The sequence below is a fragment of the Hemibagrus wyckioides genome, linkage group LG08 (genome assembly GCF_019097595.1).
Source record: "Hemibagrus wyckioides isolate EC202008001 linkage group LG08, SWU_Hwy_1.0, whole genome shotgun sequence".
Classification (NCBI taxonomy): domain Eukaryota; kingdom Metazoa; phylum Chordata; class Actinopteri; order Siluriformes; family Bagridae; genus Hemibagrus; species Hemibagrus wyckioides.
In genome coordinates this window covers 26,474,125-26,499,209 of record NC_080717.1, presented here as the reverse complement: position 1 = coordinate 26,499,209, position 25,085 = coordinate 26,474,125, and the positions used below count along the sequence as shown (strand labels likewise).

The 25,085-nt window shown below is 39.4% G+C and overlaps 4 protein-coding genes across 8 annotated transcripts in view; 3 read left to right on the top strand and 1 right to left on the bottom strand.

Moving 5' to 3' along the window:
- Window positions 1-4,615, top strand: part of LOC131357633 (solute carrier family 45 member 3) — a 30,969-nt gene extending 26,354 nt beyond the window's left edge. For both annotated transcript variants that reach the window (XM_058396774.1, XM_058396775.1), the window contains exon 5: window positions 1,144-4,615. In XM_058396774.1, the coding sequence (XP_058252757.1) occupies window positions 1,144-1,539 (396 nt within the window). In that variant the 3' untranslated portion in view covers window positions 1,540-4,615. The remainder of the gene's footprint in view (window positions 1-1,143) is intronic.
- Window positions 4,616-7,329: 2,714 nt separating this feature from the next.
- fgf6a (fibroblast growth factor 6a) lies at window positions 7,330-17,214 on the top strand. Of its 3 annotated transcripts, XR_009205301.1 has the most exons (4): window positions 7,351-8,465; window positions 9,210-9,313; window positions 10,717-10,944; window positions 15,784-17,214. XR_009205301.1 is itself a non-coding variant. In XM_058396803.1 (3 exons), exons 1-3 carry the CDS (start codon window positions 8,171-8,173, stop codon window positions 10,779-10,781), a joined length of 468 nt encoding a protein of 155 aa, XP_058252786.1. In that variant the 5' UTR covers window positions 7,330-8,170; the 3' UTR covers window positions 10,782-14,584. The 3 variants fall into 3 exon arrangements, 2 of the variants coding, with proteins under 2 accessions (XP_058252786.1, XP_058252785.1); XM_058396803.1 differs by lacking the exon at window positions 15,784-17,214 and having other exon boundaries at window positions 7,330-8,465; window positions 9,210-9,317; window positions 10,717-14,584; XM_058396802.1 differs by lacking the exon at window positions 15,784-17,214 and having other exon boundaries at window positions 7,354-8,465; window positions 10,717-14,584.
- A 381-nt stretch (window positions 17,215-17,595) lies between these two features.
- LOC131357643 (uncharacterized) lies at window positions 17,596-20,127 on the top strand. Its single transcript, XM_058396800.1, has 3 exons — window positions 17,596-17,852; window positions 17,933-18,039; window positions 18,689-20,127. The coding sequence occupies exons 1-3, from the start codon at window positions 17,648-17,650 to the stop codon at window positions 19,094-19,096; spliced, it is 720 nt and encodes a 239-aa protein (XP_058252783.1). The 5' UTR covers window positions 17,596-17,647; the 3' UTR covers window positions 19,097-20,127.
- Window positions 19,491-25,085, bottom strand: part of ccnd2a (cyclin D2, a) — a 29,400-nt gene continuing 23,805 nt past the window's right edge. The window contains exons 3-7 of one of the 2 annotated variants that reach the window (XR_009205300.1): window positions 24,852-24,973; window positions 24,183-24,260; window positions 23,557-23,667; window positions 21,880-22,628; window positions 19,491-21,774 (exon numbers count right to left, since the gene is read on the bottom strand). Coding sequence is in view for 1 of the 2 variants with exons in the window: in XM_058396798.1 (XP_058252781.1) it covers window positions 22,242-22,628; window positions 23,557-23,667; window positions 24,183-24,260; window positions 24,852-24,973 (698 nt within the window). In the remaining variant the exon portion in view is untranslated. Of the gene's footprint in view, window positions 22,629-23,556; window positions 23,668-24,182; window positions 24,261-24,851; window positions 24,974-25,085 lie in introns of both variants that reach the window. The other variant, XM_058396798.1, reaches the window with a different exon arrangement.

The following is a 25,085-nucleotide window of genomic DNA, read 5'->3' as shown; positions in this document are numbered from 1 at the left end:
GCTTTTACACTGAATCTTTTGGTTTAAATCTCCTACCTTCTGTGAAATGGAATCCATCAAAAACTTCACATTGCTATAAGGTTTTACTGAAATCTCTGGGTCAGACTAAGTGCTGTTGATCAACAAAGCAGGATGAGATTCATGGAAGCTAAGAGATATGGCCATTTTGCCAACCTTACTAGATTTTAATTCAACTCCAACCTGCCAACCACAGCAGAAGGTCATGTTATGTGCCGATGGCGTCAACAAACAATAAGAATCAGCCAGTTGGTGTAAGAAGCACAAATCCATGGTCACATCCAGTTTAGCTTGAGATGTTGTTATTCCTGATGATGGATACAGCTCCTGATACCAAATGCCCCCTGAAACCCAACCAGGGTCACGTACAAAATAAAAAATACAAAAACCTTGAGAAATATGTTTTGACTGCCTCTGTTTCCATGAACATCACTAGTCATGGAAGGTGAACACTGGGGGATGTGGTGTTGGACTATTGATCAGAAGGTTGTAAGTTTGAATCCCAGGACCATCAAGCTGCTACTGCTGGGCCCCTGATTAAGGCCCTTAACCCTCAATTGCTCAGTTGTAAAAAAAAAATGCGATAAATATAAGTTGCTCTGGATAGGTGGTGTCTGCCAAATGACAGAAATGTGATTGGTCATTTTAATGGCTACAGATTATCCAGACATGCAGCAAGACATCATACTCGTGGTTCCAGGTACATGATGGCTTGATTTTTTATTTATTTATTTCACTTAAGCATCTTTTCTCTAGTCTCTAGAACTCTAGTCTAGGTGTGAGGTGGTTTATTTTGTACCCAAGATAACATGTTTCATGTACTTTCCTTCCTCCTACCATATCCTGGTATGGAATCAGGGATAAAACTAAAATGTTCAGTCCTAAACTGGTATACCATGTATGTATTTTATCTACTTTAAAATCCCATTGCTGAGAATATAGTAAAAAGGTTCTGTTAAAACATCATTGAATGGTTCTTCGGTTTGTTCCTCGGGGAACAATTAGCGATTATCTGCTCAAACCTTTTGAGCTTTCCTTCTGTTTAGATTGTAATCATATGTTCAGCTTGAAACTAGAGCACATATCGTAATAATAATCTTTACTGGTTCTTCTCCTTTCACACAGGTGTATATGCCAACCAAGAAAACCAAAAAGACACACACAAACGGGATAAACATCCCCCCCGAAACCATGCGCCTCACCTTGAACGAAGACACAGGCGATCTGAACCACAACGGTCACGCCCACTACGACCGAGACGACGTGGAATATTACGGTCAGAACGCCACGCACCTCGATCCCAGATCGGACGATTACGAGAAACGTGGTGTGGGCTTGGACTTTGCCATTCTTGATAGCACCTTCTTGCTCTCTCAGGTCTTCCCTTCTCTGTTCATGGGCATGATCGTCCAGTTCACACAATCCGTCACTGCCTACATCGCTTCTTCTGCCATTTTCGGTGCGGTCAGTGTATTTTTTGCTACACGTGTCATCTTTGAACAGAAGGATCTTGAGCACTAGGAGAAAACATACGTTCGTGAGACCAGGTGCCTTTTAAGGCTTTCTTTTAGGAAGTAAACAGCTTCCTGTGACTTCCTGTGAGATTTAGACTTTAAGCTACTAGAACAACCAAAAACTCGGAAGTGGTTTGTGTGTGGTCATTCAGCATGAACGACCTGCTGTTCTTCTTTCTCCTGTCTGCTCACACAATAACATCCTGCCTGTCTCACCATCCTTCCTGTCACTCATTCTCACCACTCGCTAGCCCAGACCAGGAAATCCAGATTTATAAAAATTAATTTAATATTAATTTTACTGTTTTTTTTTTCTTTGCACTAATGGCATGTCTTATCACCACAGAAGTCATTCTTTTGATTTTTTCCCCCAGTGGAGGCCTCTATGGCTTTTCACCACCGTGAAGATGACCTCACACTCACTGCTCAGGCTTTTTTTTTGTTCACTTGTATCACACACCCACCAAAATAACAAAAAAAAAAACCCTGGACCAACGATTGCATCAGAGCGATGTGATTCGATGCCTTTATGTCATGTAAAGATTTTGAGAAAGAACTATTTTGCTGTATATATTTTTGTACATTAATAATATATACACACACAAACGTATTTATATCCCTATGGGAATTTTTTGGATGCAACCTGCTTGCCGAGGTCATCTGTATTTATCTTCTCTTGCTGGCCTCACACGAACCTCGTGTAGCTCACGGGATCCACTCCGTCCGTGTGATTAGTAACCAGCACTAACAGCCAAATTGAGGCTGAAGCTAAAAAAAAAAAAAAAAAGAAAAAAGAAAAAAAAGACAATCTAGATTATTTTTGTAGAGAGAGAGTTATACTACCTACATGATACTGTAGAAAGACTTTGTGCCACAAATCTTCATCTTCACCTTCATCATCATCATCATGATGAAAACGATTCTACAGCAGGGCAATGAATTGGGGTTGTGTTTGGACATGAATTTAGAAAAAGACAGAGTGTGCATGAGAATGTATGAACACAAGAGTGTGTGTGTGTGTGTATGTGTCGGCGAAAGTGTATGGCTATGAGTGAGTGTGTATGTGTGTGTTCGTGAGAGTTTGGCCGCAAGAGTCTGAGTGTGTGTGTGTGTCTGCAAGTGCAAGAGAACATGTGTAAGAGCGTGTGCCAGTAGAGTTTGTACACGTGTGTGTTCTCTAGAAAAAGTTGTGTGTGCATGGGCAAGTGCAAGGGAACATGTGTGAGAATGTGTGTGTCCATGAGAGTGTATGTCCGTATGTGTGTGTGCTTGAGAGTTTGTATGCAAGAGTTGTGTGTGTGTCCAAGAGAAAGTGTGTGTATCTGCAAGTGCAAGAGGACGTGTGTGTGTGTGTATGTGTGTGTGGGTGATTGTATGAAAGTATGAGAGTATATGTGCAAGAGTGTATGTATGAAAGCATGTATGAGTGAGTGTGTGTGTCACAGTGCATGAGAGTATGTGAGTGGGTCTGCAAGGTGTGCACTCTGTGTGCACAAGAGTGTGTGTGTGTGTGTATGTGTGTGTATGAGAATGTTTGTGGGAGACTGTATCAAGAGTTCATCTGTGATGTGTGACTGTAAGCACATAAGTGTGTGTGTGTGTGTGTGGTATCAGTAGAACTCTCAGGACAGACGCGTGTGCTATCTTTCTCTCTACTGGTGTTGTATCTAGTCAAAACTTTAGATTTTGTATTTACATTGAACAGACATAAATTATTTCAAATCAATGATTCATGAGTTACATTTTAATTTATTACGTCTGCTGTTAGCAATTATACGTCAAATTAATTCAATAATTAAATACCGTCATGGATGGATTTAAAATAGGATTGATTTTGCAGCCAGTTATGGTTCGGCTGGAAATGTGACGTTACTTTGTTGTTGTTGTTGTTTATTTTATTATTATTTTTATTATCTAATACACTACCAGTCGAAAGTTTGTTCTTACACGTTACTACTTTCTGCTTTCATACAATAACAATAAAAAGATTAAGACTATACACAGAATTACATCCGGACCAAAATAACGTGTTTTAAAATAAACCGTGATCCTGAAGCAGCTTCTCAGCATCTTCTCAAGCAGGTTTAGGAGAAGCTTCACCCAGAGGTTCCTGAATACTCCGAGCTCTTCACTGCTTCTACGTGAACACTGTTTGTTTGGGGAAAACGAGTGCATCTAGACATTTGACTGGTAGTGTACTGTACATCCTATGCCTCTCTACTTACTGTCATTTACTCTAACGGACCAAAACCCCCTTTTAAGAACTTTGATCCTTTCTATTGATTTTGCTGAACTTAAGAAACGTTTGAAGAACATCCCGTCCTCCTGACTGACTTTAAAGTGCCTGAAACATACGTATTAGGTGTATGAAAAAATCGAGGCTTGTTGTTGCTTTTGTGTCTTTGCTGTGCGAGTCAGGGATTTCTTGAAGAGAAGATTACTTTACATAGAAGTAAAAATAGATAGTGTTTATTTATATGAAAATGCCTTCATCCTGACTCAGAGCTGTGTGTACAGTGGATACAAAGTCTGAAGCTCGTGGTATAAATTTGGTTATAACTTCCCCCATCACACATCAGTGTTTCCTGTTCAAAATGATACTGACTTCTTTTCAATGTTGAGTTTCTTTTCATGTGTCTGATATGGTCAGGTGAGAATTTTATAACCACTATATTTGCCCAGCAGAAGTCTTTGGATTTTTGCATCATATTTTAATAGTTAAAATGCATTCAATTAAAATTTATTGTAATAAAGCCAGCCTCGGGTGTCTGTTTATTTTTGTCAGATATTCGTAGGTATTAAGTTACTATGTTGTGTTGTGAAATGCTTAAGGAAGCACACGAGGGTGTACTCGTTTGGAAAAATACACGATGTTGCCAAAAGTTTTGGGACACCCCTCCAAATCATTGAATTCAGGTTTTGTTTTTCAGGGGTTGGTCTTGGCCCCTTAGTTCCAGTGAAAGGAACTCAATGCTTTTTGGACAATTTCATGCCCCCAACTTTGTGGGAACAGTTTGGGGATGACCCCTTCCTGTTCCAACATGACTGCACACCAGTGACCAAAGCAAGGTCCATAAAGACATGGATGAGTGAGTTTGGTGTGGAGGAACTTGACTGGCCTGCACAGAGTCCTGACCTTAACCCCATAGAACACCTTTGGGAAGAATTAGAGCGGAGACTGAGAGCCAGACCTTCTCATCCAAAATCAGTGCCTGACCTCACACATGCACTTCTAGAGGAATGGTCAGAAATTCCCATAAACACACTCCTAAACCTTGTGGAAAGCCTTCCCAGAAGAGTTGAAGCTGTTACAGTTGCAAATAGCGGGACAACTCCATATTACATTCATGTGCATGTAAAGGCAGACGTCCCAAAACTTTAATTAAACCTTTACTCTATTAAATACAGTTAATGAGCTGGTCAGAGTCAGATTACTGAGGAGCGGAGCTGGGAAACGCTGGTGGATTAACGTAAGCACATCTACAACCTCTTGGTTCTCGACAATTTAAACTGATTTCTATCGATTCTAGCAACATGAAACAGCGCCACCTGCTGCTGAATGTTGCTGTTTATTTTTCCATCCAAAGGCTAAAACTTTGATCAAATTCTTAGCAGAAACCTTATACTACTACACAGTCATGATAGTCTACTGGTCTAACTAATTTGTTATTTTGTCTAAACTATTTTACAAGAATTCCTGGGTTGTCCCACTGAGAGAACTTGTAAATGGCTTGTATACTGTAGAGCCCTACAAATGGGTTTCCTTGAAACAATTAATTCTAGTCCACACACACACACACACCACCTTTAGTTTTTTTCCCTTTAAGCAAGCTAAGCCTAGCCTTTCAGTTAGAGTGATAAAATGTATAAACGTTGTCTTCATTTGTACTTTGGTAATGAATTAACCTCATAGTCTCTCAGCTTATTATTCAGCAATTCATCTCAAAGCAAAACTAGAGTGACACTGATATGAATGTTGGTCCTCCTTTTGCTGCCAAAACAGCCCTGACCCAGCATGCCCTGTGTATTCTGACACCTTTCTATCAGAACCAGCATTAACTTCTTCAGCAATTTGAGCAACAGTAGCTCGTCTGTTGGATCGGATCACATGGGCCAGCCTTCTCTCCAATGAGCCTTGGCCACCTATGACCCTGTTGCTGGATAACCACTGTTCTTTCCTTAGACCACTTTGATAGATACTGACCACTGCAGACCGGGAACACCCCACAAGAGCTGCAGTTTTGGAGATGCTCTGATCCAGTGGTCTAGCCATCACAGTTTGGCCCTTTGTCAAACTCAAAGCTCAAATCCTTACGCTTGTCCATTTTTCCTGCTTCTAACATCAACTTTGAGGACAAAATGTTGACTTACTGCCTAATATATCCCACCCACTAACAGGTGCCGTGATGAGGAGATCATCAGTCTTATTCACTTCACATCTCACTGTTCACAATGCTATGCCTGATCAGTGTATAGACCACCAACAATTTCTGGGAGTTTCAAGGATTTAAAGAAATAAAGTATTAATAAAAAAACAATCAGGACTCTAACAAGAAATGTTTATTTTAATCAGAATAATTGTTTTTATATATTTAATTTTAAGGTGGTTACAAGGTCTATCTATCTATCTATCTATCTATCTATCTATCTATCTATCTATCTATCTATCTATCTATCTATCTGGTGTGCTTCTGCTCTTGTAGCCCATTGGTTGGGGTATTGGGCTACTACTCTGAAGGTTTTGAGTTTCAGTTTGAATCCCAGGACCGCTAAGCTGCCACTGCTGGGCCCTTAAGCAAGGCCCCCTAACCCTCAGTTTTACACATGAAGTAAATGTAAGTCGCTCTGGATAAGGGCACCTGCCAAATACTGTACATGTAAATCATCAGAACCGTTTCAAGTAGTGAATTTAGTGAATTTAGTGTTCCCGAATTACAGGAAGTCCATGAATATTTATTGTGCGGTTGATGCTACATGTAATTAGTTTCATTTTCATTCTACATTGAGTCTTTTCTTAGTAATTTCTCACTGTATCTGAGTAAAAGGTTCATATTCTCTGGACAGTGTTGTCTCATTTCCTCTTTCACTGAAACATTAAAGGGCATAATGTCATATAAAGGACCTAACCAAACATATAAAGCTACCTCTTTATGCAGTTCATACTCACAATTCCCCAGATTCCCCAGTTTACTAGCAAAAGTACTTCATGGCTTTAACTTCTTAAACTACAGTTGTTCCTGCTGAGCTTAATTATTCCTCCTAATTAGAAGTCACATATGAGAATATAAGATGGAACCACGGTTAAGCCTTTCTTCCCTGCCTGTACATCAGTATGTGGGAACTAATGAGAACTGAAGAAACGTTGGACTGTACATGTCATAGGACTGATTTGAGGAGGCTTCGCTTTACCATGTCATACAAAATGTCGCTGAAATCGCAACCCAGTGTCATTCAGCTACATGGAAAATCTTCACCTGTCAAGTTGTGGCTTGTTAGTGGCATCACATGGTTACAGAAAGAGCTTGTACTATTTAAAATTACGCTGTAATTATATGGTTAAGAAACATCAAGAGCTATGTCATATAATTTTTATTCAAAATTCTATATAAATTGTATGTTTCTTCCTCTCCAGCATGATAGCTATCTAAGCTCAGAACTGGGTTAGTTTTAGGGCAAAGCGGAAAGGTAATGTTTCGTACCCTTTTTCTATATGTATGAGGCTATGAGGCGTGCCCAATGCAATACTATTCACCTGTAGACCTCACTCAACTATACTCTATACTTCCATCCAACCTGGGGCTTTGTTTGCCCAACCTGAGGCTTTGCCCTTCATGGGGGTTGGTCTGTGGGGCTGCAGCTAGCTGTCTGAAATACTTTTAAATATATTTAACTATATGCGATATTTCACAGGGTGTAATGGGCCTGGATATTTTCACTTATACTACACTCTCAGAACATAACATGACTGAACTGTACCTGTCCTTGTTGCTGGGGTGACACCTTCAAGGGTATATCTTTTGCATCTTTAATATGTATCTTTAAAATGATGCAGTTTTCTTATTTAAGCCGACGTGTAACGCTTTAAGGGGACTCTACATGCACTTTCTAGGTTTAATCATACACACTAGGTACCCTCAAAGGTATTTCTGTGGGTTGCAGCCCAGCGAGAAGTCATGGTTTAGTGGAGTTTAGTAGCCTTTTTCAGAGAGTGTAGAAGCCTATAAGCTCAGTAAGGTGTGTTTCCATGTGAATACAGCCCACCTGTAGACCCCTTTAGCCTATCTCTTTTGAACCTGAGGGTTTAATATAGCTGTGTGCCGTTTAGGACGTAGCCCGTTGGTCTGCTCTCCCCCCACACCGGCGTTTTCCGTCGACAGAGGCACGACGGAGAAGCAAAACATGGTCATCATCATCATCACCGGCAGCAGCAGCAACAGCAGCAGCACGAGCAGATTGATCTCCGCCGCGCCCGAAGCCCCCGACCCCGACCCGCCTTCCAAAAATAAGCCCCTGCCGCCATGCGCGCGACGGAAGCGAAACGAGGCGAGCGGTATTTTTAGGGCCGTTCACGCTGACCACGTGCGCCGACGGTAAACCGGACGGCCGTTGCCGTTGCGCAGAAGCAGCGCCTCGACGGCATGCCCCGGCGCGAGAGCAGCGCGCGCCACACGAGCACGGCGACGGCGCGGACGGCGATCGTTCTGCTGGGCTTTCTGCTCGGGGTCGCGTCCTCGCGCAGGACCCACGCCACGACGCTCGAGGCAAGGTGGGAGAAGCTGTTCGCGCGCTCCGTGCTCGGGATCTCGGGGGACAACGACTATTTGATGGGTGTCAAGAGAGTGCGGAGGCTGTACTGCAACGTGGGCATCGGGTTTCACCTGCAGGTGCTGCCAGACGGAAGGATAAGCGGTGTACATGACGAGAACCAGTACAGTGAGTTGCATCCCGAAATGCCGCCTAACGCAAACCGAGCGCATACAGACAGAAGCGGGGTGCAATGAATAAATAAATAAATAAATACAATAAAACAAAATTTCGAAGATGCATCTGCGTCCCCTTCTGTAGAAGGATTTGCATTCAGAAACGTATTGCGACCCAAAATGTGAGATAAATAATAATAATAATAATAATAATAATAATTAGTATTATTCGAATGCATGTTAATCCCATATATCTGAGCATGATTTGCATCCACGCTACCGGGGATGCAAATCATTGCCAAGATGCATCTACATCCCAACTATTCATTTTTTGCATGATCCCGACTTGCGTGCACATACCATAAATGTGTCCAAAGGCAATAGATAATCTATTTTAAAAAAAGAAACCATAATGTCAATCATCGCTGGATGTTTCCAAAGCCTCCAGCGTGACACGGATGCTCGGACGAAATTAGACGCCAACTAATTTTACACTGCGTCCATTTGCGGCTCAGAAAACGACTCGAACCAGTCGTGCACATCCACATCTGCAGTATTTTTTTTCCTTCCCTCTCTCTTTTCGTATAACACAATGAGGTGAATAATAAAGCAGCATGGACAATGCAGAACAATAGCCTTTCGCATAATACGAGCAGCATGTAGTAGGAAGCATGCCCTATAGGCTGAATAAATCATTTTAGCCGCTCAGGCTCTGTGCGTGTCATCATGCGTAACTGTCCATGTTGTGCTTAATCAGGTCTAATAGAGATCTCCGCGGTGGACAGAGGAGTGGTGAGTCTGTATGGGCTGAAAAGTGAGCTGTTTGTCGCAATGAACCGCCGGGGAAGGTTGTACGCAACGGTAGGTATGCACATTATTCCTTACCCATAATTCCATGGTTGCTCGTGAACAAATGTCCTGCAGTTCATCATTACACCGTGTGTGTGTGTGTTTGTGTGTGTGTGCGCGCGCTTGTGGTCAGGCTTTAATGATGCACATTAATCAATATGAAGAAGCTTAATAAGATTAGATATGTTAGTAATATTTTATGGTTATGACATAATTAGATAAGCTGCGGTGTTTTATTGTTATGTATTGCTTTATTCACGCAATATATATTTGAATAAATTAATTTTCAGGGAAAAACTGTACAAAAACTGTACATTTTCTTGTTACTGAGGTGATGCATCTTATTTTGCTTTTGTTTACTGAGATGTAAAATCTCGGTCTTGAACATGATAGAATTTTGATTCCTAAGGCAATAATTTTTTTTTGATGATATTACTGAATCTGCTATGCTACATTTTGATTCGTAAGGTAATCATTTGATATTTGATGACACAACTGGATCTGCTACAATACTGGTCAGTTCCATTTAGTAGCCTCTGTTCGAGTCTAAGGCAGAGTCAGGGCAAATCACTTACCTAGCCTATTTACCTTGAACTTTAATACATTATTTTTACACACCACTTTTACTCTGAATTTACACCGATCAGGCATAACATTGTGAGCAGTGCCAGGTGAAGTGAATAACGCTGATTATCTCCTCATCATGGCCCCTGTTAGTGGGTGGGATATATTAGGCAGCAAGTGAACATTTTGTCCTCAAAGTTGATGTTAGAAGCAGGAAACATGGACAAGTGTAAGGATTTGAGTGAGTTTGACGAAGGGCCAAACTGTGATGGCTAGACCACTGGATCAGAGCATCTCCAAAACTGCAGCTCTTGTGGGGTGTTCCCGGTCTGCAGTGGTCAGTATCTATCAAAAGTGGTCCAAGGAAGGAACAGTGGTGAACCGGCAACAGGGTCATGGACAGCTAAGGCTCATTGATGCCAAGGTCCAATCCAACAGACGAGTTACTGTTGCTCAAATTGCTGAAGAAATTAATGCTGGTTCTGACAGGTCAGGGCTGTTTTGTCAGAAAAAAGGGGACCAACACAATATTAGGCAGGTGGTCATAATGTTATGCCTGATCAGTGTATAATCAGTTATAATGGAGAATAATTGATTTGTGATTGGTGCCTCGATTCATTTCAGTCGTTCTCATTTATAAATCAACACATCGATCCAAAATTGCATTTACATTAATAACTGAAACAAATCAAACAGTGAGTTGATTTCCTTTCGAAAATAAAAAATCATGGACCTTCTTGCTATGGTGTTCCTGGACCCATGGTTCAAGGCTGTTCATTCTGCAGGAAGTCTTTAGTTATATGACACTGGGCTTTGCCCCACTGACCACCTCCTTCCTAATTTTATTTCAGAGAGTCTTCCGGGACGAGTGCAAGTTCAAAGAGACATTGCTTCCCAACAACTACAACGCCTATGAGTCTTCCATTTATAAGGGCTTCTACATCGCCCTGAGCAAACATGGCCGCCTGAAGAGAGGCTACAAGGCCACGCCGGCTATGACTGTCACGCACTTCCTCCCTCGATTATGAGCGAGACTGGCAATAACTCACTCTTTTTGCACATGTTGGACATTCTCGCAGGTAACTTATCCATACGTACGAGGCACGAAAAATGAACTGCAATCAACAGATATAAAACACGTAATTATAGTATTTATTCTCGTTAATGAAATATATGTATATATGGGTAGCTGTGTGTCCGATCTTTGTGTACATGCCATTCTTTGCTGCTTGTCATTTCTATTAAGATTATATGAGGGACGAGGAGCTTTTTTTTGCCCCCTCTCACTTTTTATGGGTGCTTGCCATAACTGGTGTGTAAACCTTACCCTGTCATTGGTATGACTAACATCTCCAGCTTTCAGAAGTGAAACAGATACGTTTTATTACCTCAAAGAGCTACGTCCGGCTTGGAAAGGTGTGAGCGTGTCACACGTTGGGGCGAGAGAGAAATGTTTAATCGTTGATTTCATTCTGTTCCACCATTTTGCAAGAGAGAAGACGGCTTACGAGATCGCTGCCTTTCTTGCACGGTGGTGCCTTAGCTTTCTAAACTGTGGTTTTTGGGTTTTTTTTCCTAATTTTGCATGTTTGCATCCTGCTGTAACAGAGATGAGCCACTCTGGGGGCTTCAGCCCGATTCCTAGAGGGCTGTGAGTAGCTTCATTTCATGCCGTTTCCTTACTTAGATCAGCTAGATATCAGAGAATCTGGGACTTGCCAGAAATAAGAGCAGCTTGCATGCGTTTGTATTGGAGACTCAAGCCTACGAAGATCCTTTAATCCTTCATGGCAAGGACACTTAAAGACACTGGAGGCTGAAATGTAGCATGGTCAACAACCTCAGAACTAAACTTGTCGTCCGTTTATGAAGAATCAATAAAAAATGGGTTGATCTTGGGATTTTAGGAGCTGGAATTAGTATCTAATGTAGCAGCGTTTTTTTTTTTTTTTTTAAAGATACTTTGCTCATTTAAGAAGTATGTGAAAATCTCAGGCTACAAAATCTGCCATTGATTAATTTATTATTTTGGCTCCGTGTTGTCAAGTTTGAATTTGCTTTACATTTAGACAGCAGGACTGAGCTCAGGGGTGGACAAATCATACATCCATAAGCTAGCATAGTCAAAGCTAGGCTAAAAAGTAGTGAGTAACGTAATTTGTGTGTGAAAAGAGCTAATTGTATGCATTAATCCAGAGTCTGGAAAATGAGCATGAATTGGAATGATTCTATATAACTCTGGTGACAAACAATATTGCTTGCGCCTTCAACAAAAAGCCAAAACGTCTGGCTAACAGTCAAGCTATTACGTTTAATGTTCTGTCATTACCGTAAAAATGTCTAACGTCCTTGTTTTTTGTGAAATAAGTGCACGTTAGTCTACTAGTTTTAGAGATATATAGCAGTTTTATACTGTGAATGTGCTGTACTGCACTTTGGTCACTGGAATATCTGTCTAGCTTCTGTAAAACCACGTAAAAAAATAAAAAAAATTCTATCTACCCAGAAGCGTAGCTGCAGGACAGTTAAAGCAGGCAATTGCTTGGGGCCTTGTGTTTTCAGGGAGTCCCCATGACAGCTGACATTCTCCAACCCTTATTTGCTGCGCTTTTCGAAATGATGAGCGATTGGGAGCTAGTAACAAAACAAAAGAAAATGAAAAGAGGAAGCAGAACTGTGAAAAGTGGTGGAGATCATCTAACGAGAAAATAATTAAGCTAGGAGACGGTGGTCTAGTTACTGAGATTTTTATTTGGCTGAATTTGACATGTTGCTCAAATCGGTTTGTTGGCTTTGATTATTCAAAGAATATGTGGAGTATAAAACCCAAGACTTTACCAAAGATTACTGTCATAGCCTGCGTAATGTGTCTATTGGGTAGCTATATGATCTAGCACTATATTTAGCATGCATAATATAACACTAACACTTCCACACAGATATTCTCTAGCTGGCTCATTGGTTTGATTATTTATGAAGGCTTCTGGGGTAACAATATGGCAATAAAAAAGAAAAATGCCAGGAGGGCCACTTTTATTTTCCCACCTGGGGCCCTGACTGTCTGTAAAATCGCTTATGTAATGCAGGAGGTAGCAGGATTCAGAAAACATCGAAGTTCTTTTCATCGTTTTCTCTTACTGAAGTTAAAAGGGAGCATATGATTATAAATGATTAGAACAGTGCTTATAACTAATAGGTAGTTGGTTAATTGTTAGTTTCTAACATTTAGAAAGAAGCTGCATCTTACAACCTGTTTATAATGAAGAATAATTTGAGGAACACACTTTGCTTGATGATGATACTGTAAATGTTTCTAATGTTTATAGAATTGTTCATCGATATTGCATGTGCTGTATAATTATGCCCAGGTCATTATGAGTTATGAAGGTTGTTCAGTAGAGCACATGGTATTATCATATTATCCTGAAGAGTGACACTTGCTGTAGAGCATCGAGTTAGGAATTACTTACAGCACAATATTACAGCTTTATGAAGCTGGGAAAAGGATTTATGACCAACATAATCCCAATTATAATGATTTATGAATATGAGCCTCTTGGAAAGTGTTAGGTTTATTTTTCTCACGGCGTGTAGAAAGAAAACCATTCTAATAGCTACTGAGGCAGCCGACTGTGAATGAAAAGCTGACATTGTGGATATATATACGTTATCTGCTAGTGATTTGTCCACCCCCGAGGCAGGTTTTCTTCCAAAAAAAACTATTTTTTGCATCTGGCGGAATGCCAAGCTTGACCCGAAACCCATTCCGAAACTGTAAAACCGGTTGGGATGTCACTTTAAGATGTTTTATTTCCTATCTGCTTATCTGTTTCAACACTAGGCACTTACACAAAGACCGAAGCAGAGAGCTGACTCAGCTTAAAGAATTTGGTCAGCACAATTCATGCATCACTGAATCCAATCATTCTAATGGCTTCCGAGTTGAAGTGTGTTGAGGGTATTAGAGTAGTTAAACTTGGAATATATTTTTAGAACTCATATCCCCCCTCCCACCCCAAAGCGGTCACACATACACACACGCACACACACGTTACGCAATCCGACTTAAAATAGTAGCCTGCCATGTCCTCTGAAAAACACTGCATAAATAAAATGAAGGCTAAAGTTGGAGAGGAGAAGACAAACAGCTATGGAACAGGGTCGAAATGATCTGATTGTGACTCGTGAAAGCAGCATGTAAGATGATTTGCTGCGATATCCTTTACATGAGAAAAGGTCTGCACGAGCCAGAACGGGGTTTCTGATCTCGCGTGGCATCTGCAGTGTGTTTGAGATTGCTGGGTTCCTCTACTGCAGCTCTGCTGAGAACAGATCGTCTTACATGGCATAAGGAACCAGATGGCTTTGTCTCATTTTGCCCTCTCTGGCACTAGGGTGTAGGAATGGCGTAGCTTTAGGGGTGGGCGATGTTCGAAAATATCAGCTCATAACATTTAAAAATAATTTCCAGTGTATTTTGAGATGGAGTTGCAGTATATCATGATATTTAGGTTTGGTGACAAAGTGGCAGCAAAACTACAACAACAACAACAACAACATCAACAATGTGTCAGTTACTGTGTTAAGTTTTAGTCATTGTTATAATATCAGAATTCTCATGATATGATCATATTCCTTAGCCCTGTGTACCGGAATATCAGAAAGAAATCTGTTTATAATGGGGTTTAGTTTCAGTGGCCACATAGTTTACATCTAAATATGCTTAAATATATACATATAAGATATATATATATATATATATATATATATATATATATATATATATATATATATATATATATCATTAATATATATATATCTTATATCTTAATACATATATCAAGCATCATATATTGCTTAATATATATATCATTATAAAAAAATATATATAAAATATCAGCTCTAGTCACTTTCTTGCCTTTTATAAAGTGCTGGTCATGATGGGTCTAAGCTGGAAATAAAAGTATGCTTTTTTTAAAATAAATTCTTTGTACCCAAGTGTAGGCATGCAATATGATAAATTTTGATTTAAAAAAAATAATAATAATCACAGTTACTGCACTTACATCGATGTGGTTCATTTTAAGATGAAGGATAAGAGCAAGGACGTTGTGTTAAAGGAGCACTGTGTAATGTTTAGAGCCCTCTGCTGACACTGAGGTGAATTACAGACGTAGTTTTAAAAAAAATAAAAAATAAAAAATGCCCTGTTTAACCTGACCCTAAATCCTATGTTATAATGATACGTACCTGGGGGTGTCCAGCAGGGGGCAGGGTTAACCTCTAAAATATAAACAAATGCATGGTAACTTCGTGTATTTCTAAGACATCTTAGAAACTAGGCTTATAACAGGTTTATAAACACATTTATACATTACAGACCGCACCTTTAAGAGCCGCGAAAAGCATCTAGCATGGACTCTGTGAAGAAATCGACCAAAAAAAAAACAAAAATGTTGAGGAAAAAAAAGCAACAAAAGAACCACTGAACTATGGAGCTAATGGGTTTTGTCTCTTGCAAGTTTTACCGGATTTCTTGTTCTGTACTCGCTGCAGTGAGCTAAGCGGTGTGAGAGCTAGCGAGTGAAGGGTTGTGCATGTGTGTGTGAAGCCTCTTGTAGCATTTTCTCCTGCTTTTTGTATTCCTGCACTGAGGGGACTGTGCTTCCTCTAAATTCCCCTCCTCTTTTTTAACATATACCTCACCTCCTGCCTTAGTTCTGATTTGTTGAAACGATTGTAAGAGGACAGACTTTTTTCGCCAATCATTTAGTTTCTGGAGCGAGTAAAAAAAAAAAGAAAAAAAAAAGGAGTTCTAATATAAGAAATATGTTTTACTTTTATTTTTGTACGTATGTGCTGTGCACAGCAGTCAACTGTATTACTGAGATGATAATAAAAAGTTTGTTTTTTTAAAGGTGTCCTGTGCTTTCTTCAATCCTTCTCGATTTTCGATACACGATCCTCGGCGGCGACAAGACTAAACAGCTGAGGGACGGTAACGCTGGGCCGCCATCTGCTGGACAATGTGTACATATTCATGAGGACCACGCGGACTATTTGCGGAGGGATATGATTGCTACCAGGTGCCTAGAAGTGAAGTGCTTCCATCAAAATACAGAATAATGCCATTTTTATAATAGTACTTTATATAAAGAATCATTTATTCATCATTCGCCAGTACGGTGACGCAGCAGGTAGCAATGCCGTCCTTACAGTTCCTGAGCTCGGGTTCGACTCCATTCAATTTTATTTGTATAGCTCAATTTCGATAAGCAGCTTTAAAGGAATATATCCATTCATGATTTAAATTATAAATTTTAATTCATCCCTATTGAGCAAGCCAAGGCACCGGTGGTGAGAGAAAACTCCTTGAGGAATTAATCCTGAGTGGAACCCGTCCATATTCTGGGTGACAGTGGGATTATAAAAAAAGAATTTCCCTTATATAACTGTACTGTATGGTCAGAAAATAAAATGACATAACCAGGAGATTCATTCTAGTTTTAACATTCATTCCAGTCTGTCTTGCGTTTACATTTTTACATTTAAGGTTCTGGCATCTTATCAAAAGTGCTTCGAAGTCTCTATCAGTGAATACATTAACACTGGTCACAGACTTAGGATACCATGAGTAAAAAATATGGGAGGAAATACAGCACATTATTTTAAATACATGTTTATACACGCACTAAAAAAAATAAGCACTAATTTAAGGGTTTCAGGAAGAGGTAGGTCTTCACCTGTCGTTTACAGACAGTCAGTGACTCAAGAAGTTCCTTTTACCAACTCGGTGCCAGAGTCTTGATGTATACCTACCTGAGAGATAGTGGGACCAGTCGAGCTGGGTTATTGTCTGTCTGGAGTTTCACACAGTCTTTCCTTATCTGTTCGTTCCTCTGGCTGCTCCAGTTTCCTCCTTCCTTATTTTAAATAAATAAAAAATCCCAAAAACATGCAGGTAGGTAGAATGATGACTTGCCCCCTAGGTGTGAATGAGTGTGTGGGAGAGTCTGTGCATGGGTCAGGATATATTCACGGAACAGACTCTGGATATGCGAAGAAAGAATTTCACTGTGCTGTAATGCATATGTGACAAATAAAGGCTATTTCTATTTCTATATGTTTTCTAAACGATAAAGCATTTACTGAAGATGGAAAATGGACTAATAATAAAACACATTTATCATCTAGGTAAGAAGGTTGTTATGGTTACAATGCTTTTTATTCCTGAGGGGGAAAAAGTGTGTAAGCACTTTATCGATTCATGTGAGGGAAGATTTAATTTTTAAAGTTTTTCTGTCAGAAATCAGAAAACATTTTATGAGCTCTTATTTAAACCTTTAAAACCCCCCATTTTTTTTACCATTAAGAGAGCCGTTCTTTCATTTCCATTCCATCAGAAATTTAGACATGTGACACACTTGGATAGACTTACCAAATTAAAGCAGTGTTAAAGTTGTAAAATAATAAATGTATTTAAATGTTAGCAACTTCTCTTAGTACTTCCTGTGCTCCAGAGGAACGAAGTCTGGTCTAACTGTTAGGAGTATTAGCTACTAACCTCACCAGTGAGTCCCCCACATTTTCACATGACATAATATGATAACATTGCATCAGGTTGAGCAGAGTTACGTCAGCTCTAGTTGCAGCCTCCAAACAGGAGATGGCCAATTACAGGCCACTTCAGTATGCAAATAAGAACTTTGGACTTTTTTTTTTTTACCCAAATAAATACAGACACACACGGATTCCATATGCAATCTCTCACCCGGACTGACCATGCTCTCGGTCCTTCTCTTCTGCTGGGCTGTACTCACACTCCACACTACAGCCACATGTTACCATCTGCAGCAGACATCCTCCTTACCCTCTGGTGCCGATACCGTGGACCCTGAAACTCACAGATGGCTTGAAGCAAAAACGTACTTTATCAGGAAGAAGGGCAACAGAAGAGCTCAGAAACCTGTTCGGTCAGGTTCGGAAGGTACGTTAACAGTTTCGTTAGATTTCATTAGTCTGGTTGTGACGTGTTCTGATTGTTCATGTTTCTCTGAAATCACATAGGCAACTTTAACTCCAGGAAGGACCAGAATAAAAGCTGTTTCTCAGTCTTAAACATGAAAAAGTATGCTTTCTTATGCTTGGACCCCAAAGGAAAGTTATATACCTCGGTAAGTAATGTAAAGCTGCACAAATCACTTCTTTATAAATTTGCATGAATAAATAAAATCTCTTACAATGCTAGCCAAAGGTTTTTAAACACCACGTTTTCGTACATTTTTTACTCATCGTTTTTAGCCACACGGATTAAACGCTAAAAATATTAGATTTTTAAGTTGTGATTTAAGGATTTTTTTTAAATGTCTCACAGCCTGTTGGGGCTGCATTTGGTGGATAAATGACTTGATACAATGCTAGTGTCCAATCAAATCATGCTGTACGTTGTGATAATTAATGAAATCATTTCCGATTAGACTGATATTTTAAGTTTTATTTGAAGATGTTAAGTTTATAATTACATTTTTACAAATTCTCAGCTGACTTATACATATTCCTTTTTTTTGCATTTTTTTTAATGCTTTGCATTTTACAAATGATTAGATCCTTGTATATTATATATTATAGTTTATATATTATTGATTTATTGTTAGTCTTTAAACTCCAATCGAAAAGTCCTATATAAGTAAAGATGATGATGATCATCATCATAATTATAATGATTAATTAGCCTCTTTAAGAGTTTGAGCTGCTCTCTAGCTCATCACATACAGCTCTAACAGTCACAGTTGAAGTGACGAGTGTGTGCATGTCTATCCTCAGGTGTTCAACAGCAATGAGGATTGCCGGTTTCGCCGTGTCAAAAGACATAAACATTATGACATGCTTCAGTCCTGCAGGGGTGACGTGCTGTTGGTCAAACATCACCCCGTCAACGTACACGCCCGTAATTTACCGAAGCTGTCCGACTTTGTCTTCTCAAAGCGACACAAAAAACGAACGTACCACAGAAAGAGACGCAGTTGGCACACCGACCCGTCCGACCCTTTAGGATCTGAGTATCCTCATTTAAGCAACATGAGAAACTGGAAAAGTGACCCGGGGCATGGCGGTAACGTATCGAAGGAGACCATTACTTCAGTAGATGATCCTTTACAGGTCTTGCTGTCACACAGTGCACAAACTCCTACTTTGGAGAAACACAGAGAAAACAGAAAAATCCGATTCTGAGTGGAGTATCGCCATCTTTCCCTACCTTCATGGGACTGCATTTCACCGGTTATTGAATCCATTGTGGGTTGTAACACAGTGTACAGCATGTCATCCATTTTAGCCCACCATGATCTCAGATTCTCATTCCTGATTGGCCAGAAGGTGTCGATTAATCTTCTCTAACAGCAGCTCTGACAGACGTTCTAACTGTGAAAGAAATCATGGGTTTATTTTAATGCACTCGTTCGAATTCATGAGCATTTCTATAACAACTACTTACACAGGGACTTGCCAGACGGACTCTTGATCTATTATTTAAAAGTCTAATGATTCTCTAGTTTATTTAGCATTTATGGAAGGAGTCTCCAGTGTCAGTAATTCTAACATGAGGCTGTACATTTATGTTTTAAAGGCTTTGGGATGGAAGGTTTTGTAGTTTCTTTCATGATAAGAGCAAAAGAGAGGCTTGTTTTATGGACATTCAACAAATTATATATAACTACTACTGGATAAAATGTACAAGCGTTAGCGTTAGTCCATTGCTGTGGTGTAAGGGTTAAAACAATAAGACATGTTGTCATAGGACAAAAATCAACTTCAGGGTTGTAGCATGGTGTCAGGCTGCATCACACCACCCTGTCACTGATTATCTTCCAATAACAGTCTTTTATTTCTTATCAGCTGTACACTGCTGCCTCTGTGATGTGCCGTGACGTGACAAGTCTACTTTTCCTGACTAGGTCAGCATCTGTCCTTTCACCTAATTTAATAAGTTAACAGTTAAACAGCGTCTGAGTTTCGTGTTATTTCGAGCGCAGTTCGTTTATGACACTTCAAGAGCAATGGTCATGGGTTACATCACTGAAAGTGAAAATTGATTTTTCTGAGAATGATAGATATTGTTTGTACTCGATTGCCTATGGATTTCTGTTTCTAGCTCTTGTGAGATATTTATAGTTCATTTTTTAAATTGTTTTTGTGTAATGACTAATATCGTCATATTATTAGAAATTAGTCAAATGGTGCTGGACACTTCTATGTACTTATTTATTTTGTGTTTATGTATACGTTTTATGTTCGAAGTCGTATGATTTACAGTATGTCTGCATTTAATATATGTATTTGTTTTTTTTAAATGACACATTCTATTTGTACACTAAAAACTAACTTAATGCTTGTATTTATAGAAACCTAATAAAAAAACTCCTCTATTCATTTTTGTGCATAGTATTGATACTGTACCCACAACATGCCATGTTCACAACACATTTTCATATTTCTGTGAGCACAAATTTCACGTTTATGCCGATAACTCCGGGTCACGTGACCTTAAATAGCACCCATGTTGATGTAGCCAGGAAAAACTAAACAAGACATACCGACAGCTATCTAATAGTCATACAGAACTGATAATATGAGGACTTTCTGATCACAGAACTGGCTGGCATTCTACCTCAACAAACAACGCTGTGTATTTTTCAGCATGGGGTACATCGACGTGAAAAAAAAAAAAGCTTGGTCTTGGATTTGTGCCTACTCATAGTGTAAATCGTGAACACTTAGCTGCTGATGAATTTGCAGTATTACTGTGGAATATAAAGAAATGTAGCCGAAATTCCCTAAGATATCATTTTATAGGGGACGGAATGCTATAATTTGCAGAATAGTTTGATTTTTTTAGTCCATTTTCCACCCATAGATACTCAAATGGTATTCTCGTTCATATGTACTAACAGGTGAAAAGAAACTAGTTCTATAATGTTGTGGGGGCATGTACTTATTTTACTGGCATTTGAGTCTGATCCACCCTTTGATTGTGTAAATCAATACAAAGTTCCATGATGAAACATTTCTATCCTGATGTGTATGTGGTCTCCCCGAGGATTATTTCCCCACATCATGTTCGTTGATGACTCCACCCCACGTTTATTCTACAGTGACACATTTCTGTTCAGTTGGGAGTGTCCGATTTGACTCCACACTCATCCGGATTATCCGCATGATGAAACATTTCCATCCTGTTTCAGGATAACTCCACCCCATTCACAGGGCATGAGGGCTCACTGAATGGTATGACCATTATGTAAATCATAAGCTCTGGCCTTCAGATCTCAGAACCATTGAACGTGTACTGTATGAGAAGGTTTCGGGATTGTTACTTTCTCTATCACTATCAGGGTAAAACCAAATAAGGGAATATTCTTTGGAAGAAGGCTGTTCTTCCCTCCGGTAACAAGTTCCAGAGAATTGATGACAAGGTGCATTGCAGCTGTTACGGTGGCCGGAAATGGATGAACACCTTACTGTGGCTCTTTATGTTATAAATGAAAGGTTGTGAAGTTGAATAGAAAACCACAAATTTATTTTTACTAGATTGGCTGGACAGTTGCGATAACTTATAGTGACTTCAATCCTCAAATGTTGTGATGGTAGCCATTATTGCACCAAATATTGATTATCTAGGTCAGTAAAAATTGTGAACATTTATAGAATTAATGTACTTACTGAGAATGAGTTACACAAGTGATTGGTAGCTTTGTGTAAAAAGCCAAAGGCCAGACAAGCCAGAAGTCTGAGAATGTCATAAATCTAGAGAGGTGTTGGCGTGGGAATTTGTACAGGTATAAGATTGCGTACAAGAAGTTGGGGTTTTTCCATCCAGAGTAGGATTAGTGCTTGCTGGCATAGACTCTTCTCTGGAAAAAAGGGAGGGAGGGAATTAGTTTTATTTAAAGCTCCATTAACCAGCAAACAACAAAAGCTGTGCATCACTGGCTTTATGACTTCCTTCATGCACTTACTGTCACAGGATGCGGGCCTTCTTTTTCTTCTATTCACAATGAACCAAAATTTAGCATTGCTGCAATGAAGCTTGAAATATATTTGTTTATAATGTGTGCATTAAAATATACATTTATATATTTGTTTTTCAGTTGATGCATTTCACAAGTGATTCACAAAGTAGTATTCCACCCATGAAAACAGCTCTTTTCTGTCCATAATTATCACATTTCCTTCATAAGCTATGATTGAGATTATTATCAGAAAACACTTTTTGCTTTTTTTTTGAAATTCTAACACTGTAGTGAATACAAATAATGGCAATGAGAATGTTCTGTTTTCTTCAAGCACTGTGCATTTTCAAACTCAATTACACGTGACTTTAGTTGTTTTCAATCTTGATGTGGTCGCGGCGATTGACAAATACACACTTTATGCCAGACAGTTGAATTTTCGCATTACAACACTTCAAAGTCACAATGAATCGGCACATTCCTGTATTTGGGCAGGCTGAGAATACCTGAGCCATGTTTGCCCCAGGAGGCAGAGTGCAAGCCAAGTCCTCAATGAAATAGCGCATCGCCACCCGCATGTAGGCACCATGGCTCACCACAAGAGCGTGAGCAAACACATTCTGGACTCCGTCTTCCGGGCGACCCGCAAGAGGCCCGTCTGGCTGAAATTCATCACCTTGACATATTTTGACATGATGCTCATCCGCCATCTGCTGGAACAAAGATTTAAGGAACGAGCCGATCCGGATCTTCACCTAAGAGGAGGAAAGAGTTTATAATATGACGAAAGGCGATAAAATCAAAGAATGATCCTATTACTCCTGAGGTTTGGTAACCCTCAACCGTGTGCCGCCGTGAAGTTACAGTTAACACCCTGAAGGAACATGTCCAGAACTGTTTTGTTATCTTAAACCACAGCAATCTGTCAACAGCGATCATTTCTTTTTGCTGAATGAAGATCATCATACTTTTCATCTGTTTATACTTCCATCTAATGTTGTGGAATGTTTGGATTTGTTTTCTCACATATTAGTGGAATTAAATGCTATGCATTGTCTGAGTGACAGATTCCTGTTATCACTTATCACCTGATAAAGCAGCTCTAAACAGTTGTTTTCCACACCAGCCTCTCTTTTTCTCTCTCCTGATGTTAATAAGAAAAACACAATGTAATAACCTATATCTAATCAACTGGTTTTTTTTTAAATCCATTTAGATCCGCTGTAGAAAGTACCTGTGTAAGAGCAGTTATACAGTAATACACTGTAATGTTACCTAACCTGTGACTATTGTCCGTTACAGAAAATGACCTTCTGACCGATCAGATTTGAAATCTTTGTGGTCTCACATCCAGAGCAAATAACTGACCTGGAAACAGTCCAGCATATTTTAATTTAACATATGGTCACATAAAATATAGTGTTTTCTTAAGACATATTTCAAGTAATGGCATTTATGAAAACATTTTAGTGCTAGTACTGGCACGATAAACAAAATTTCATGTCAAAGACTGTTCTTATTTATATAAACTGATAAACCGAGATTAGTGAGTAGAACCTTCACTACAAGGACTGTGATAAGATATTTCATTTATTTAACCAAAGCTACATTACGTATCATTTTTATACTTTGAAAAGTATATGTCTAATGTAACAAGAGATTCTCATACACACACACACACACCTGGTCCATTGTCTCTCCATCTGGAGGTGTGTACTCTGGGATTGGCTGACCTGCTGCCTTAGCCATGTTCTTCATGTCCTCCACCAGGCCTCCTTCAGCAACACCAAAGCTCTGAAAGACACTACAGATCAGAACTTTTACCATATATTGTTACTGTAGTCATTACTCATATTGTTATTACAGTTGCCATTCCTGTTATTAAGGTTGTAAAAACCATTAATTAACTATTACACTATCTTTTATGTTCCTGTTGTTATCTTACTGTTGTATGTGCTATTGTAATTACTGTTTTTATTAATATTGTTATGGATGTAATAGGCGCTAGTGCTGTTGTTATTGTTTTTGCTGTTAGTTGCTGCTGTTATTGTTGTTATTTTAGGTTTGTTCTATATGTAATGTGGGTTGTTTACACATTTGTACGTGCTATATTCTGGGAAAACCAAACTGTCCCATTAAAGACCTAAAATGGATTACTCAGGTCACATCCTGGGTTATAGCAATCAAGTGTGTTAGACAGAGAGATAACACCAAGCTCTCCAGTGTTCATTCACCTCCCATGTGATAAATAAATGAATACAGTTTTTTTCCCCCTAAGTTCCCAAGACGCAAAACACTTTCACACTTACCCTCTCTTTAAGAGCTGGAACTGTCACAGTGTCTAGATGGCTGCATGTCTTATTTTTCCTCACGATAATTTCAGCAGTCTGGAATGTAGAAGATACAAAGAACAAATCTTTTTACATGGCCTCTAAACCTACACATGGGGCGGTTTATGTGGATCAACTAGAAATTTGTATATTTATTCACTCTATTTTTATTTAGAAAGACGATTTCTGACTTGGGAAATCTGAGGGGGAAAGTTGAAGGAGAGTGATAAAGGGTTATTTGTTGCAGCAATCCTTGGAATAAATTCTGGTGATGTTCCCTGGTCAAGGGCACAATGATAGCAGATAATGGAAGGGGTGGCATGGACAAAACAAATTTCAGTACAAACCAGAAACATTTTGGTTGATAAAAATGTATAAGTTTCAATGTAAAAGTGTTGTTTATACTCAATTTACAATTCATTACGTACACCTACCATTCAGGTGAACTGTGTAGGGATAACATTATGCACGAATTCTCAGCCATCCTGCACCACATTTAACAACGGAAATGGTTCACCATATTAACACACGAGTTTTACACTAGATCTTAGCAGCCCGGTCTGTCTTGACCGGCAGCAACAATGTCTTCATAACTAGCTAAAAGGCACCCCCTACCTGTTGTGAACCTGCCCTGCAATGACAGCTCACCTGCTTGGCACGTTTCATATCACTGGCAAAAACGTTAGTAAAGTGTACATCTTGAAGGTACTCGCCGGCAGCTTCGGCTTGCTGCACACCAGTTTCGGACAGAGGAGAGTCTATTCCCTGACCTGAAGAAGGGAAATCAATAAAAAAAAATATAAAGAGAAATATATTGCAAATATAGTACAAAATGCTGCCATAGTGCAAGAAAAAAAATGGAAAAGGATTGTCTGTTAAATG

What these genes read in the sequence shown, in the direction of transcription:
- LOC131357643 (XM_058396800.1), top strand. Translation starts at nt 17,648, where the DNA reads ATGCTCTCGGTCCTTCTCTTCTGCTGGGCTGTACTCACACTCCACACT. An exon ending in TGTTCGGTCAGGTTCGGAAG is followed by an intron (nt 17,853 to 17,932) that starts GTACGTTAACAG and finishes GAAATCACATAG; the next exon opens with GCAACTTTAACTCCAGGAAG. An exon ending in AAGGAAAGTTATATACCTCG is followed by an intron (nt 18,040 to 18,688) that starts GTAAGTAATGTA and finishes GTCTATCCTCAG; the next exon opens with GTGTTCAACAGCAATGAGGA.
- fgf6a (XM_058396802.1), top strand. Translation starts at nt 8,171, where the DNA reads ATGCCCCGGCGCGAGAGCAGCGCGCGCCACACGAGCACGGCGACGGCG. An exon ending in ACATGACGAGAACCAGTACA is followed by an intron (nt 8,466 to 9,209) that starts GTGAGTTGCATC and finishes GTGCTTAATCAG; the next exon opens with GTCTAATAGAGATCTCCGCG. An exon ending in GGGGAAGGTTGTACGCAACG is followed by an intron (nt 9,314 to 10,716) that starts GTAGGTATGCAC and finishes ATTTTATTTCAG; the next exon opens with AGAGTCTTCCGGGACGAGTG.